The sequence below is a fragment of the Alternaria triticimaculans genome (genome assembly GCF_023758025.1).
Source record: "Alternaria triticimaculans strain BMP 0046 chromosome Unknown scaffold_61, whole genome shotgun sequence".
Taxonomy (NCBI): Eukaryota; Fungi; Ascomycota; class Dothideomycetes; order Pleosporales; family Pleosporaceae; genus Alternaria; species Alternaria triticimaculans.
The window spans coordinates 1-12,769 of NW_026056018.1; the positions used below are offsets into that span (position 1 = coordinate 1).

Below are 12,769 nucleotides of genomic sequence, written 5' to 3' on the forward strand. Positions count from 1 at the left end.
TTGAGGGGGTAAGGGGGGAGAGGGGGAGGGAGGGAAGGGAAGGGGAAGGGGAAGGGAAGGGGAGGGGGGAGGGGAAGAACTAACATCGTAACCCAGCGGCCTGTTTGGTTGTTATGCGGCACCACAGCCGTCGGTTCCATAGCCCCTTCATCCACCGTTGTACCAACATCCCACTCCGCGCAATTCCCAAAATCATATATCTTAATCGTATCATCATAACTCGCCGTAGCCACCTGTCCCGCACTATTCCACGCCGCATGCGACACGCTCAATTTACTCGTATGCTCGCCCACCAGCGCCGGTGCCCTCTCCCCACCCTTCCCACTTATCTTCCTCAGATCCCATATCTTGAGTGTGCGGTCTAGACTCGCCGTAGCAACGAGATGCGGATGTAAGGGATGAAGAGTAAAGCCTCCGATTTTCTTGTCTGAGAGTTGGAAGATTTGGAGGCCGGCGGCTGCTTCGCTGGGAGTGCGCATGTCGTAGATGCCGAATTGGCCGTCGAGCGTGGAGAAGTAGAGCGTGTTTGGGTCGTCTTTGGAGATTTCCAGACCGGATAGGGGGGCTTCTTCGTCTTTGTCGCTTGGGGCGTAGACTTCGACTGCGACGCCTTTGGCGAGATCGAGCTTGCGCACGCTCGAGTCGTAAGATGCCGTGTATAATGCGTTTGCGTCGTGAGGGCTGAATTGGAAAGTGTGTATTGTGCGTGTGTGCGGTTTGAGCGTCGTGATGGTCGGTCCTTCCCTATCCGCGTCTTCGTCGTCTTCGACTTTGACTTCTGCCACTTTCTGCGATGCATCGCAGATTCCCAGGTTGCCCAGCTTGTCACCGGCAAACACCAATGGCTTGTCGGTTGTGGGGTGGAGGCCCATGGAGTATATGCGCTCGGGCGTGATCTTGATTTCGTTCGGCTCGAAATCTTCCCAGAGCGTTAGGCCGCTCATGCGCTCTCGGAGGGCACGCAATTCCTTGTCCGTGGTCTCTTTCACGTCGTTGTAGTCAAATGTGCGTGCGTACGGATCTGCTGGGCCGACGGAGAGGAAGTTCCCGCTCCGGTTCCAGTCCTTGCCTGCTACGACTATGTCACTGAAGTTGAAGGCATCACTAACGCGTTGTCGCTTTGCGCGATCAGCGGCTTGTATCGCGACGTATTCATCCTCGGCTTTGCGCTTTGCGACTTCGCTGTCTGCCACAATGCCCTTTAATCGCGAGGATGTTCTACGAGGCGCTTCTTCTTCTTGCTTGATCTTTTTGGGCGCGGGCTTTTTCGCTTTTGGTCGCGATGGCACGGATGTCTTCGCCTTGCCTGTGGGACCTAGACCGGCTTCTGCAGCCTCCATCTCAAGGTTGCGCAAGAGCGCCTGCGTCTTTGCAATGTTCTCCTGCCGTTTCCGCTCATACTCGCTGACCTCGACATTTTTGCCGCGCGCCATGTTGGAAAGCAAGTCCAATCCCTAACTGTATACGGAGAGGGGTCTCGAATCGGGGTCGTGGCGGGGACGTGTAGGCTGCGATGCGCGTGCGGTGGTAGTGTGGTGAAGATCGCGTTTCGGTTCGTTTAGAAGTCGCTTCTGAGATTTGCGGGGTATCCGATGGGTTCCTGAAGATCGGATGGCAATTGTCTGCTGGATGCCAGGGGAATTGTGGACTGCAGGCAGATGCTGGATCGCAGAAGTGTTGCCACTAGCGCAGACGCGTTCGACGCGTCGGTCACGTGGCGACGTGATTGACAAGATCTGGAACTACAATCGGATGCGGATCTTCAGCCTCCTGCACGATTTGGAATGGTGTCCAAGGGCCACGTGGTAAGATTACTCCGCCTTCAAGATCGATATGCAGACGTTGAGATCGATTGTCAAGTTCAACGTCGAAATTGATCGACAGCTCTACGACGTCACAGGGTTAGTGTGAGATCTGATCGATGTCGGTCTTGGCAGATTTGCGGAGAAGGCAGCAAATGTCCGCATCGGCTGATCTCTTCATCTTCAATTGCATCCACCATGCCACCATCACGACTAGCAAGCTCGCTACTCGGGAGTGTCCGAGCAGCCTCAATTCGCCCGGCAACCGCTTCGCGACAACGATGCCTATACCATTCGTATGACTACGCGCAGCCGCCGCCATTTCCTCCCGCCGAGTCCGCCATACTCTCCTCCGCATACGCACACGTACCCAGCCATGGGTTTACCATGGACGCACTGAAGCTTGGTGCTCGCGACGCCGGTTATCTTGATGTTTCTACGAATCTGCTTCCGCGAGGTGTCTTCGATCTCATCAATTACCATCTTGTCACGCAGCGCTTGGCGCTACAGAACGATGTTCAATTCCCAGACCAGGGAGAGCAAGGGAAGAAGATGGGCGTTGGCGCAAAAGTCAGGACCTTGACACTGGCGCGGTTGCGGGCGAATGAACCCGTCATACATCGGTGGCAGGAGGTAGGACAGTGCATACACAACAGCGAAGGTCAGCGTGCTGATGGGTGATAGGCACTCGCGATCATGGCCCAGCCCACGTACGTCCCGGCATCTATCGCCGAACTTGCGAGACTTGCAGACGAGATATGGTTTCTGTCGGGAGACCAGAGTGTCGATAGCAGCTGGTACACCAAGCGAGCGACACTCTCGGCCATCTACTCTTCGACCGAGTTATACATGACACAGGACAAGTCGGCCAACTTTGTAGAGACGGAACAGTTTCTGGACAACAGATTACAAGACCTGATGAAAGTTGGCGGCTTCATGGGCGGACTGGGCGAGTGGCTCAACTATACGGGCCATTCTGCCGTCAACGTGCTGAGGAGTAAGGGTGCGCGCATCTGAGTTCGACTGTCCATCGGCGGATGTTGACTGTTTCATGGCATGTTAAGCCGAGGCCATGATGTATTCTGTGTTTCTACTTTTTCCGCTACACTAGCGAAGACGTCACGGCACATGCGATCGCGATGAGATATTGAATGTGACATTTCCAGTATGAAACCCTCCAGGTTTTTGAGTGTCCAAACACCATCGTACGATTTAGACGAGCCTAACTCCAGCATCGCCGATGGTGTTGTGCATCCTAACGAGTTACGAAACAATATTGGTTGCGATTCGGTGATTAGACCGGGGCGACCTCCCGGCGCGCTCTGCCCTGCATGGTTGTAACGAGTAATCTGCGATCCGAGCTCAATCGGTGATCTGAAGTTGAAAGTGGCATCACCCCACCGTGAGAGTGAAAAATGTTGGAGATGGTCAGCGGTCGTCCCAGGTCAAAGCCCCTGAGGATCCAGGCGTAATAAGACCCTTTTCGTATGCTTGTCGGAGGAAGTCAGCTGCATGCCTGCCGTGAGATGCATTAACGAGTGTTCCAGCTGGACCCTTTATTGCGATGGCCCTCTCGATTGCGATGCTGGCAGCGATGAGGGCGGCACAGTGGGAGTCAGTCGCCCGCCAATCATGATGGCAGGGTGTCTGAGCCGAACAACCAAGGACAGATCAGGGTCCAGGAAATCGATTGCGCTTCCCAGGCGTTGGCAGCACCGTGCAAGAGTGACCTCATCCAGGGAGGGGACATGGGGAGTGTGCGTCAGGAGAGGGCCGGCTAGCATTTGCAATCTCGATGGATGCTGTGGCCGTGTGGGAGAGTGCGTGTGGCTGGTGAGGCTCTAGCGGCAGCGTGTCAACGGTTCGTGCCGCCACGGTTCTGCTGTGATGGGAAGCCATGGTGTGAAGAGGGTCTGGACCATCTCTCATGCCGTGCAGCACTGGCAGCAACTGTCAGACGCGGATCTAGACGGTGGCAAGTGTAGATGTGTGCGGGTGGTTGCATGTTGTTCGCAGTGCGGCAGTGCTGCTAGAAGGTTGTGTTCTCCGGAGAAGCATAGGAGAGGACGGCCATCACAGATATGGAGAGCCATCGAGACTTGAGGGTCAACGGGCGGAACAGAAGGGCGATGGTCTCCCACCTGGGCGATGGTGGGCTGGAGATCAAGGCCCATCGTCGATTGCCGGTAGTTGGTGCGCTAGGCCCGAACGCCACACTTCCTCTTCGCGGCCAGGTACCCTCGATCTCCAGCTGCAGTCTTGGCAGCTTGGAAATCGAGAGCATCGACATGCTTACCCACATCAAGATCGATGCCCATCATGGCTCACCTGCACAAACCAGCGCCGAGAGAGCCCACAACTCTCTTCAGCCATCTTTCAATTTGCACGCTGAAACTGCCCTCGCACCATACGACGACGCCGCTACCAGCACCCTACATACCATTCGAACCACCGCCGCGGAAGCGTCTGATCCATTCGAGCCTGGGCACAACAGCCTCCCGGTCTACAATATACGCACACCTTGGACATTTGATCGCTAGCGGCCTGACATTCACCATCATCCACATGGGGAGCATCCTGCCTGTCTAGCCCCCAACTCTCACCCGCCTCTCTCCACCCGCCATGAACGACCGCCCGGGAACCATTCCCATGGCTGCGCGTTCCCACCCACGCCGCCCGCCAGCCCACCGCTCCGTCTCTCTCCGCCACAGCCCGCCGCCTAAACCTCAACCATCAAGACGCGAGCCCAAGAAGGCGCCGACTGCTGAGACGTCGCCCACCCTCGCCAGCGACAAGGCCAATCCGCCCTCGAGCGTGTCTCCCCAGCTGCTCTCCAACAAGACCAGCTCGGGCGAGAGCAGCGACGCCGGCCAATGGTTCGAAAAGACCAACAACACGGCCAGCCAGGGCAAGTCGGCCTTCGTCGACAGTGAGTGCCTCCGACAGAGTAGATGAGAAAGTGTGACTGACCATTAAGATGAACCGCCCTTCTTCCTCCGCAACTCGTCTTCGTCCGAGACGCCGCCCGACACCACCCAGGCACAGGTCGCCATGCCCTACCGCCCCCTCGGCCAGATTGGCACCGACGGCAGCAGCACCGAAGACTTCCGCAGCGTCATCGACGACCTGACCGTCGCCAACAAGAAGCTCAAGCAGCGGCTGCGGAAGTACGAGAAGCTCTACGATGCCCACCTGCAAGAAGAGAAGCTGTTCGAGGTGAGGTTCCATGGCCTGCCCGACCACAAGAAGAAAGAACTCGAGGAGACTCTGCGCAAGTTTGCATCAGATCTCGACGAAGGCACCACCAACGACTACGCCGACATCTCAGCCTACACCCCGGCACTCCAAACCCACAACACCGCCTCCTCCACATCGCGCTTCGCCGAGTCGGGCTACGCTTCCCTATCTGCATCCGGCCCTAACTCGTCAGGCCAATCCAATCAAGACAACGACCGCCGCAAGATGACCAAATCCGCCTACAGCCGGCAACAGCAAAACATCCAGTCGTACCTCCACGACATCCCCATGGGCCTGCTACCCAACAACAAGACCGCCCCCATGACCGACAAGTCCAAGAAGAAGATGGTTGTGCGCCGCCTGGAGCAGATCTTTGCTGGCAAGCGCTCTGCGCCCGGGTCCCACCCACACCCAATGCAGCAACAGGAAGTAGCCCAGTCGGCAGCAACAGCCGACCGTGCCCAGCGAGAAGCGACGGGACAAAATCAGAAGCCCGAGGGTCAGCGTGAAGCTCGCATCAGGAACGACCGCGGTGCTAGTGCTGCTCGGGAAAGTCATGCGGACCAGGACGAAGTCCTACAGGGCTTCCGCCCCAGCCTGCATATCGAGGAACAGGACTTCGCTGGCTCAGGTCTATCTCCCGACCAACGACCCACACGACCGCTAGACCTGGACCCTTACCGTGCGCAGGTGCCTACAGAGAACATGGACTACATCCGCCATCTTGGCTTCACCCCACCGGACATGGACTCTGGAGAAGCACCCCTCGGCCACGGCTGGATTTACCTAAACTTGGTCATCAACATGGCCCAACTACACACTCTAAACGTCACACCCGAGTTCGTCAAGGACGCCTTGCACGAGTACAGCAACCATCTCGAGATCTCTCGCGACGGTCGCAAAATCCGATGGAAGGGCGGCCTCGACATCACCAAGCACAGCGGCGACAGCTCGTCGGAGCATTGGAGTGGTGCTTCACCGAATGAGTCCGGCTCCCAGTCGCCTTTCAAGGGTATGAAGACTGGCAACAGCGGTGCCAGCAGCGACATGATGGATGAAGCCACGATTGCCAGAAGGCAAGCTCGTGCCCAGCGTGAGAAGGAGCAAAACAAGTTTGCGTACAAACCCATGTTCTTCCACAAGGATGAGTCGGAGAACGAAGACGAGTTTTACGCCTTCGACGCCGAATCCTCAGCCAACTACTCTTACCAACCCCAGCCCACGGGCAACTCCTCAGGTTTCAGCAGTTCCATCATGCAGAGCTCCTCATCAAAACCTCGCAGGCGCGATGACGGACCCATGATCTTCTACACCAAGGCCAAGTTCTGCACTGACCTGAGCGGTGATCGTAACGGCGCTTTCCTTACCATGCCCGGCAATTATCAGCCAATCACGAACCAGCCTCTTGGCGCCAAACAGGGCACATCATCCCCAACCAAAAGGACGTCGCTGGACCTGGCCGAGCCCCGAGGCCCCTTGGACACTACGCCGATGGATGTTGACAGCGGATCACGCACTGTCTCGAGTGGGGATGACCTTGGCTTCTCGCCCGAGGCCTTGAGGAACGATAGCGGCAACACCAGCCCAGAACTCATGGACTTTGAGGCTTCGGGTTTGGGTGGTGTGCAGCCAGAGGACAACTTCTCCATCCACGTACGACGATCACAAGTACCTACCGCACCATCCCATGTCGCAGCTCGCCGCTGGTCAACCTTGTACCCCAAGGCCATCCAGGATGCACTCAACAGGCAGTCATCTCCTGAAGTCGAGTCTCCTAGGTCAAGTCCTCAGCGTGTGATTGAGGAGAGGATTCTCTCTGCGTCACGGAAAAACCTTCCTAGCTCGACTCTTCCTCCCGCCTCCTTCCTTCCACTGGATTCTTGCTCTTCCGGCGATGTCGACTCGGACCTTGCATCCGACGCCTCATCTGAGCCCGATAGCGACAGCGACTCTGGCGGCCCTACGACCGCCATGCAAATCCTCAACATCGCGCCCATCGCCTCCGACGTCTCTGAAGGGTCTGAGTCCGATTACGAAGACAGCGACGACGGCAGCGTCGACATGCTCGCTACAGCCCGCCAACAAGACCCCAGCGCTGTCCGTGCTAGCGAGCGCGAATACGACGCTGCTCTCGCCGATCGTCTCGCCGAAGAGATTCCCGCTGGAAGCTCGGCTGCGACCGCTGGAGGCGGAAGTGGGTTCAACAGCCCCGCCGGTGGTGTACGCATCCGCGAGGCCGCCAAGTTGGCTAAGCGTGCTAGCCAGGCTAGCAGTGGAAGCAGCAGAGCTGGTCCACCGGCGAATCTCAAACGCGCCCGCACGAGCGATTCTTTCAACCCGCCTCCGAAGAAGAGTCCCAAGACGCGAAGGACGGGGGAGTGATGGATGATGTCTTTTCAATTCCAGTAAATTATATAGTGAGCGTTCACGTTAGGATCCGCGAGGCGTTTTGGATCTTTTTCTTTTTCTTTATGGATGGGCGGCAAGGGACTTTTCACATGGATGATTTGAAGCCATTTTGATACCCCCCTTTTACGATATCGTCGATTAGTTATTTGAGTAGAAACTACCTGGTAATCGGTAGTACTATATCAATACATGAAAGTATCAACAAAAAACTTTGTCTGCAGTGATGTGACTACATATCTTTTCACGGAAGTTATGGAACAGAGACCCATTCATTTCCACGTCCCTCAACTCTCCTAACGAAAGCTTGAATGCTACACATTACATACCGCCACCCACATCCCCTCCATCCTACCCATGCCATCCACTTCACCCCTAAAACCTCGAAACATCCCTCCCAAAAACCCAATTAACCACCCAATAAACCGGCACCAACACCTTATTCCTCCAACTCACCGTCCTCGTCAAATACGCTCCCCGCCAAATAATCCACGCCACATAACCCTGGAGCCTCCCACCCCATTTCCCGCCGCCTTGGAACAACGCATTCCAATTACCTATGTATGCTAGTGTTCCGAGGTCGCGGTATGTGAAGCCCTTTGAAGAAGGAGATGGTGGAGTGGATAAAGAGCCGTTGTTGAGGCGTTTTGCCAACCAGAAAGCTTTTTGAGAGGCGACTTGTGCGGTTGCGGGGTAGGTTGTTGATTCGATTATTCCGCAGTCGCCGAGGGCGAAGACGGAGGGGTGGATGGCTTCTTGCGTAGTTCTATCTGAGGGGTTTTCGGAGGTGGATGTAGAGGGGATGAGTTTGACGCGGAGGTGGTCGTCTGTTATGATGGATCCGGATTTAGAGTCTTTTTTTACTATCCATTTTACGTTTTTGCCTGGAGTGGTGGATTGGGGAGATGGTAGAGAGGAGGAGGGGAGGTAGAGGTCGGTTGGTGCTTCGCGGACGGAAGAGAGGGCGTGGTCGACAAAGGGGTTTTGCATTAGTCCTGTGCCTGGGGGGTGGGATTAGTGTCGTTCTCGAGTGCGTCTGAATGCAGAGTGGTGATGTGAGAAGGAAGAAGAGAAGGGATACTTACTCCACACACACATGCCCACGCCAATCTCGCCCTCCTCTTTCACCTTGAGCGTATACAGATGATAGTCATCCGCATCATCCGAGAAGCTCCTTTCCGCCGGCGCCCCCGGCCTCAGCTCTTCAACATGATGACTCGTTTTGATATCGATGCCCTTACGTTTGAACTTCTGCATCGCATACCCCGCGAGTTTCTGGTCGAACATCGGAAGTACCTTTTCCGCGACATCGTAAACAGTAATTTTGTGGTACTGAACGAGTTCTGGGTAAAGCTTCTTCATATCCTCGTTGATCAGGTCGTGCAACTCTGCACTGAATTCGATGCCAGTGGGTCCACCGCCCACGACAGCGAAGTTGAGGAGCTGCTTCTTCATCTCGATAGACGTCGTGGGTAGCGCGGCGCCTTCGAAGCATGCCAAGATGCGATTCCGGATCCTGCGCGCATCGCCTACGTCTTTGAGGAAGAAGGCATGTTCCTTTACACCCGGCGTACCGAATGTCTGACTATAACACCCCACCGTCACAATCAATTTGTCGTACCCGACATCAAAAAGCTTGCCTACTTTCGCTTCCTTCTTCCTCTCCGCCTCCCTCTCTTCCGCCGTCTCCCCAGCATGTCGATCCGTAGTCAGTGCAACACCTTGTTTCGGATCGTCAACCGCCTCTTCAATCGTAATCGTCCTGTTCTTGAAATCGACATCGTCGGCCCATCCCTGGAAGAAATCCACTTTGGTTCGCCGGCTGCGCACGGGTTCGAGCGCGGTCCGGAATTCCAAGGTACCGACTGCGGTGGACGCAAGGAGAGGTGTGAAAGCAAAGTAGGATCGTGGCGATACGACGAGGGTTTGGAATTTTGAAGAGTCGAGACTGCGGGCGACTGTGAAGCCCGCCCAGCCGGATCCTAGGATGACTACGCGCTCGCGGTCTGGGATGGGGTTGTTAGTAGCCGCGGTCTTGTACTAGAGGTGAGCTCAGCAAGGAAAACAACGTACTGTCTCTCCTCTTATCCAATTGCTCAATGGTAATCATTCTCTTTTGTTCCAAGCTCTTTCCATACTTTCCACTCACCCAAGCTCCAGTCCGACATAACGATGCCGTGCGCGACCTCATCGCAGGTGAAGACACCAGTTCCCTAACACCACCCGGCAACAGCGACATTCGAGTCGGCGACAGCATCTTTCAATCTTGATTACCGAATTTCCACTCGCGATTCTTGGATATTGAACCAAAGGATTGTTTACCAAGACCAAAGTTTTATTTATCGACACCCGCCCACTCGCCGGGTGCTTGCGGGTCGACCAACGGAAGTCGGCGTTGACGCCATGACGTATGGCTTTTGCAAGCTTGACGCGCCGAATGTTGCCGAGGAAGGTTCCCACATGTGATTGTAGACTAGGGGTTTAGATGCGCGAACCTTGAACAACTTGTTCGATCGAACAGAAGGCGACAAAGTGGCAGGTGGTGTGGTCAAGTTGAGTGCAGGGTTGATGGGCGTGGTCAGCACCGACGAAAAGGGCCGTGGTGATGCGACCGACATACTTCGAGAATGATGCCAACAATTGCCAGGTAGCGGAAACGGTAGTAGATATCATTTCTCCGAGATACGAATTTTTTACATTATCTATACATGCCCTCCACCACCTCCACCTCCCCTCCATCTCCCCTCCGCCTCCCACCCGGGGATGTTAGTAGGTTTTAGGGGGCGTAGTGGGGAGGGCGATGTGGTGGTACTGTGTAAAGTGTAGGATTGAAGCTTTCATTCGGTTAGATAAGGAGTGTAAAGTCTTCCAAACACCCTTAAGCAATTATATGGAGTCATGCATATAAGATACTTGCACGGTACGATGTCTATTCGAAACGACCCTCGTGTTTTATACGCTGTCTTTGTATGTGCATCGAGCAACCTAACATCCCGCCGAAGCGTTATCTGCAATAGCAATACGCGTGGGTATCCCATAACCTTCCAAAGACCCAATGAACCCATATACTCCAAAGAAAAAACCTAAGCCACACACCTCTCCCAAACGTCACCTCACTGCTTCCCATTCCCACCCCCCAAATACCCCACCACATCCCCCGCCCTCTCCAACCGCGCCCTCGTCTCCGGCAACCCCTTATTCAGCCTCTGCAACCCCGTGACCGCTCTCTCCCAATTCCTCTCTACCTCCTCTTGTCTCTGCAATGCCTCCACATCCGCCACACCCCCACCCCCATCTCCATTCCCAGCAGCAACAGCAGCATCCTTCTCCATACTCTCCTGCAGCGCCGCCCACACCCTCTCCTCCTCTTCAAACCCCTTCATCCACGTCTCCGCCGCAACTTTCGGCGTTGTCCTCCGTTGCTGACTTATCTTCGCAATGAGCGCATCGCGTTTAGCCACTGTAGCAGATAGTTGACTCCGCAGTTTATCGTCAAAGGGTTCGTATTCAACTGTTTCGACCATGGACTCCCCTTCCCCTTCCCCTCTTCCCACACCTCCTCCACCATGTCCATTCACAACCCCCTCCATCCCCTCCCCATCCCCACTCTCCACAACATCAATCCCATTGATGCTAACATTATGTCTTATCCCCTGCAGCACTTTCGCCACAAAGACCTCAACGAGGTCTTCAACCGAGCGCCGTAGTTCGTCTGGCGCATCGCCGTTTGTAGCGCTGGAGGGCACGGGCGGGAGGTGCAAGTCGAGTTTCTGGCGCGCGGCGGTGCGGATTTGAGATGTGAGGAAGGTGAGGTCGGAGGGGGATTGGAGTTCGATTTTGCGGTGGGACGTGTCCATTTTGGGGGTTTTGGTGTTTGGGGGGGATTGGTGAGGATTGTTGTTGCGCGGGCGCGCTGTGGTGGGGTTTGTGGGGTGAGTACGGTCTTGTAGTTGGATGGATGGGTTGCGCGGAGGTGATTCTGTGGCTGTTATGGGCGGTAACAGTATGTTGTGTGGTGGAATGCGGGTCGTCGTTGTGGTGGTCGACTTTGTTGTGGTTCTTGTTTGCGAACGCGGAACGTGGACCGCGCGCGTCTTTATCGGCTTATCAGCCCGCCTTATCGGGGCCGAGGTGTGGGGCTGCTGCGTCCCTGAAGGTGCACTCGAACAACGCAGTCGATACAGTTGGGTACAGGATAATGTATCGTTAAGTGTGAATTGTTTGGTTTGAGATATATCCTTATGGATAAAGCCTAAACCCCATGAGCAGCGAGTAACCGCATCCCTTACGCCATAACCCATCGAGTCCAATCTCATGATATACAGCCCTCAACCCAAACGCCTATGATTCCAATCCAAACGCCTCTCCCAACCCATATAAACATGACTTCAATACCGCGTAATCCATAAAATGCCAAAGCATATGCACATCCATTATCCAAATCCCCCCGCCCGCATCAGGCCCGCGTATCTCCGCACAGGCACTCCGCACCACCCAGCCAATCCCCTATGACGGAAACATATTCCTAACCTCCTCATCCGTAACGATAATATCCTTCACAGGATCCTGTCGTCGCTCGAGGTCATCGAAGTGGTAGTCGACGTAGGAAGGGAGGAACATCTCTGTCGCACACACCGTCATTAGCCCAGTTCCATATCCCCAAACCATGTAACCATCGTCCAGCCCGTACCCAAACCCTCTACCCTCAACCGCTAAGAAAGCATCGAGAAGAAGGAAACAACATACCCATATTCCAATCAAACCCCTGACTAGCCTTAACACACGTAATCAGCCTCAGCGCACCCTCCCCCTCCTCTTCCCCCACATTAATAACAGTATGTTCCTGCCGCGAAAACGTCTCGCTCATCAGACTCTCCCGGCGCCGCATACTACCCACATTACTCTGTGGGCTACCAGACGAGGAGGAAGGCGTGGAGCCATAGCTACCACTACCGCCCGCACTACCATACGAGAAGCGGTTCGAAGACGGCGTGAAGTTGTAGTTGTAGTTGTAGGTATTCGGCGTCGAGGGCGTGGAAGCCGCGAACGAGGATGACGAGGAGGAGGAGTGGTGGTGGCTGTGGTGGTGGGAAGAAGACGCAGGGCCCTTGCCCTTACGCTTTGGTATCGCGATGGCGGTGGATGAGGAGGACGACATGGTGGGATGGGAGTTGCTGTGTAGATAGATAGATGTAGTGGGTGGTAGGTAGGTAGTAATGCAGATAAGGATCAAGAAGACCAGACCAGCAGAACAGCCGTTGCTCAGTCAATCAAACATGCAATTCCCCCAAAGCACCAGAGAACAAGAAGAAGAGAGGAAGCAG

The 12,769-nt window shown here is 55.3% G+C and overlaps 4 protein-coding genes across 4 annotated transcripts; 2 read left to right on the forward strand and 2 right to left on the reverse strand.

Annotated features, from left to right (window-relative positions):
- Positions 1 to 84: 84 nt before the first annotated feature.
- Positions 85 to 1,433, reverse strand: J4E78_011059 (uncharacterized protein; the record flags this gene model as incomplete). Its single annotated transcript, XM_049371631.1, has 1 exon — positions 85 to 1,433. A coding segment is annotated over one exon (1,349 nt), but the record flags the coding sequence as incomplete, so codon positions are not given.
- Positions 1,434 to 2,000: 567 nt separating this feature from the next.
- Positions 2,001 to 2,819, forward strand: J4E78_011060 (uncharacterized protein; the record flags this gene model as incomplete). Its single annotated transcript, XM_049371632.1, has 2 exons — positions 2,001 to 2,435; positions 2,487 to 2,819. The coding sequence occupies 2 exons, from the start codon at positions 2,001 to 2,003 to the stop codon at positions 2,817 to 2,819; spliced, it is 768 nt and encodes a 255-aa protein (XP_049216647.1).
- A 1,605-nt stretch (positions 2,820 to 4,424) lies between these two features.
- J4E78_011061 (uncharacterized protein) lies at positions 4,425 to 7,421 on the forward strand (the record flags this gene model as incomplete). Its single annotated transcript, XM_049371633.1, has 2 exons — positions 4,425 to 4,731; positions 4,780 to 7,421. The coding sequence occupies 2 exons, from the start codon at positions 4,425 to 4,427 to the stop codon at positions 7,419 to 7,421; spliced, it is 2,949 nt and encodes a 982-aa protein (XP_049216648.1).
- A 165-nt stretch (positions 7,422 to 7,586) lies between these two features.
- Positions 7,587 to 9,702, reverse strand: J4E78_011062 (uncharacterized protein; the record flags this gene model as incomplete). Its single annotated transcript, XM_049371634.1, has 4 exons — positions 7,587 to 7,609; positions 8,003 to 8,446; positions 8,531 to 9,451; positions 9,519 to 9,702. 4 exons carry the CDS (start codon positions 9,700 to 9,702, stop codon positions 7,587 to 7,589), a joined length of 1,572 nt encoding a protein of 523 aa, XP_049216649.1.
- Positions 9,703 to 12,769: the final 3,067 nt, after the last annotated feature.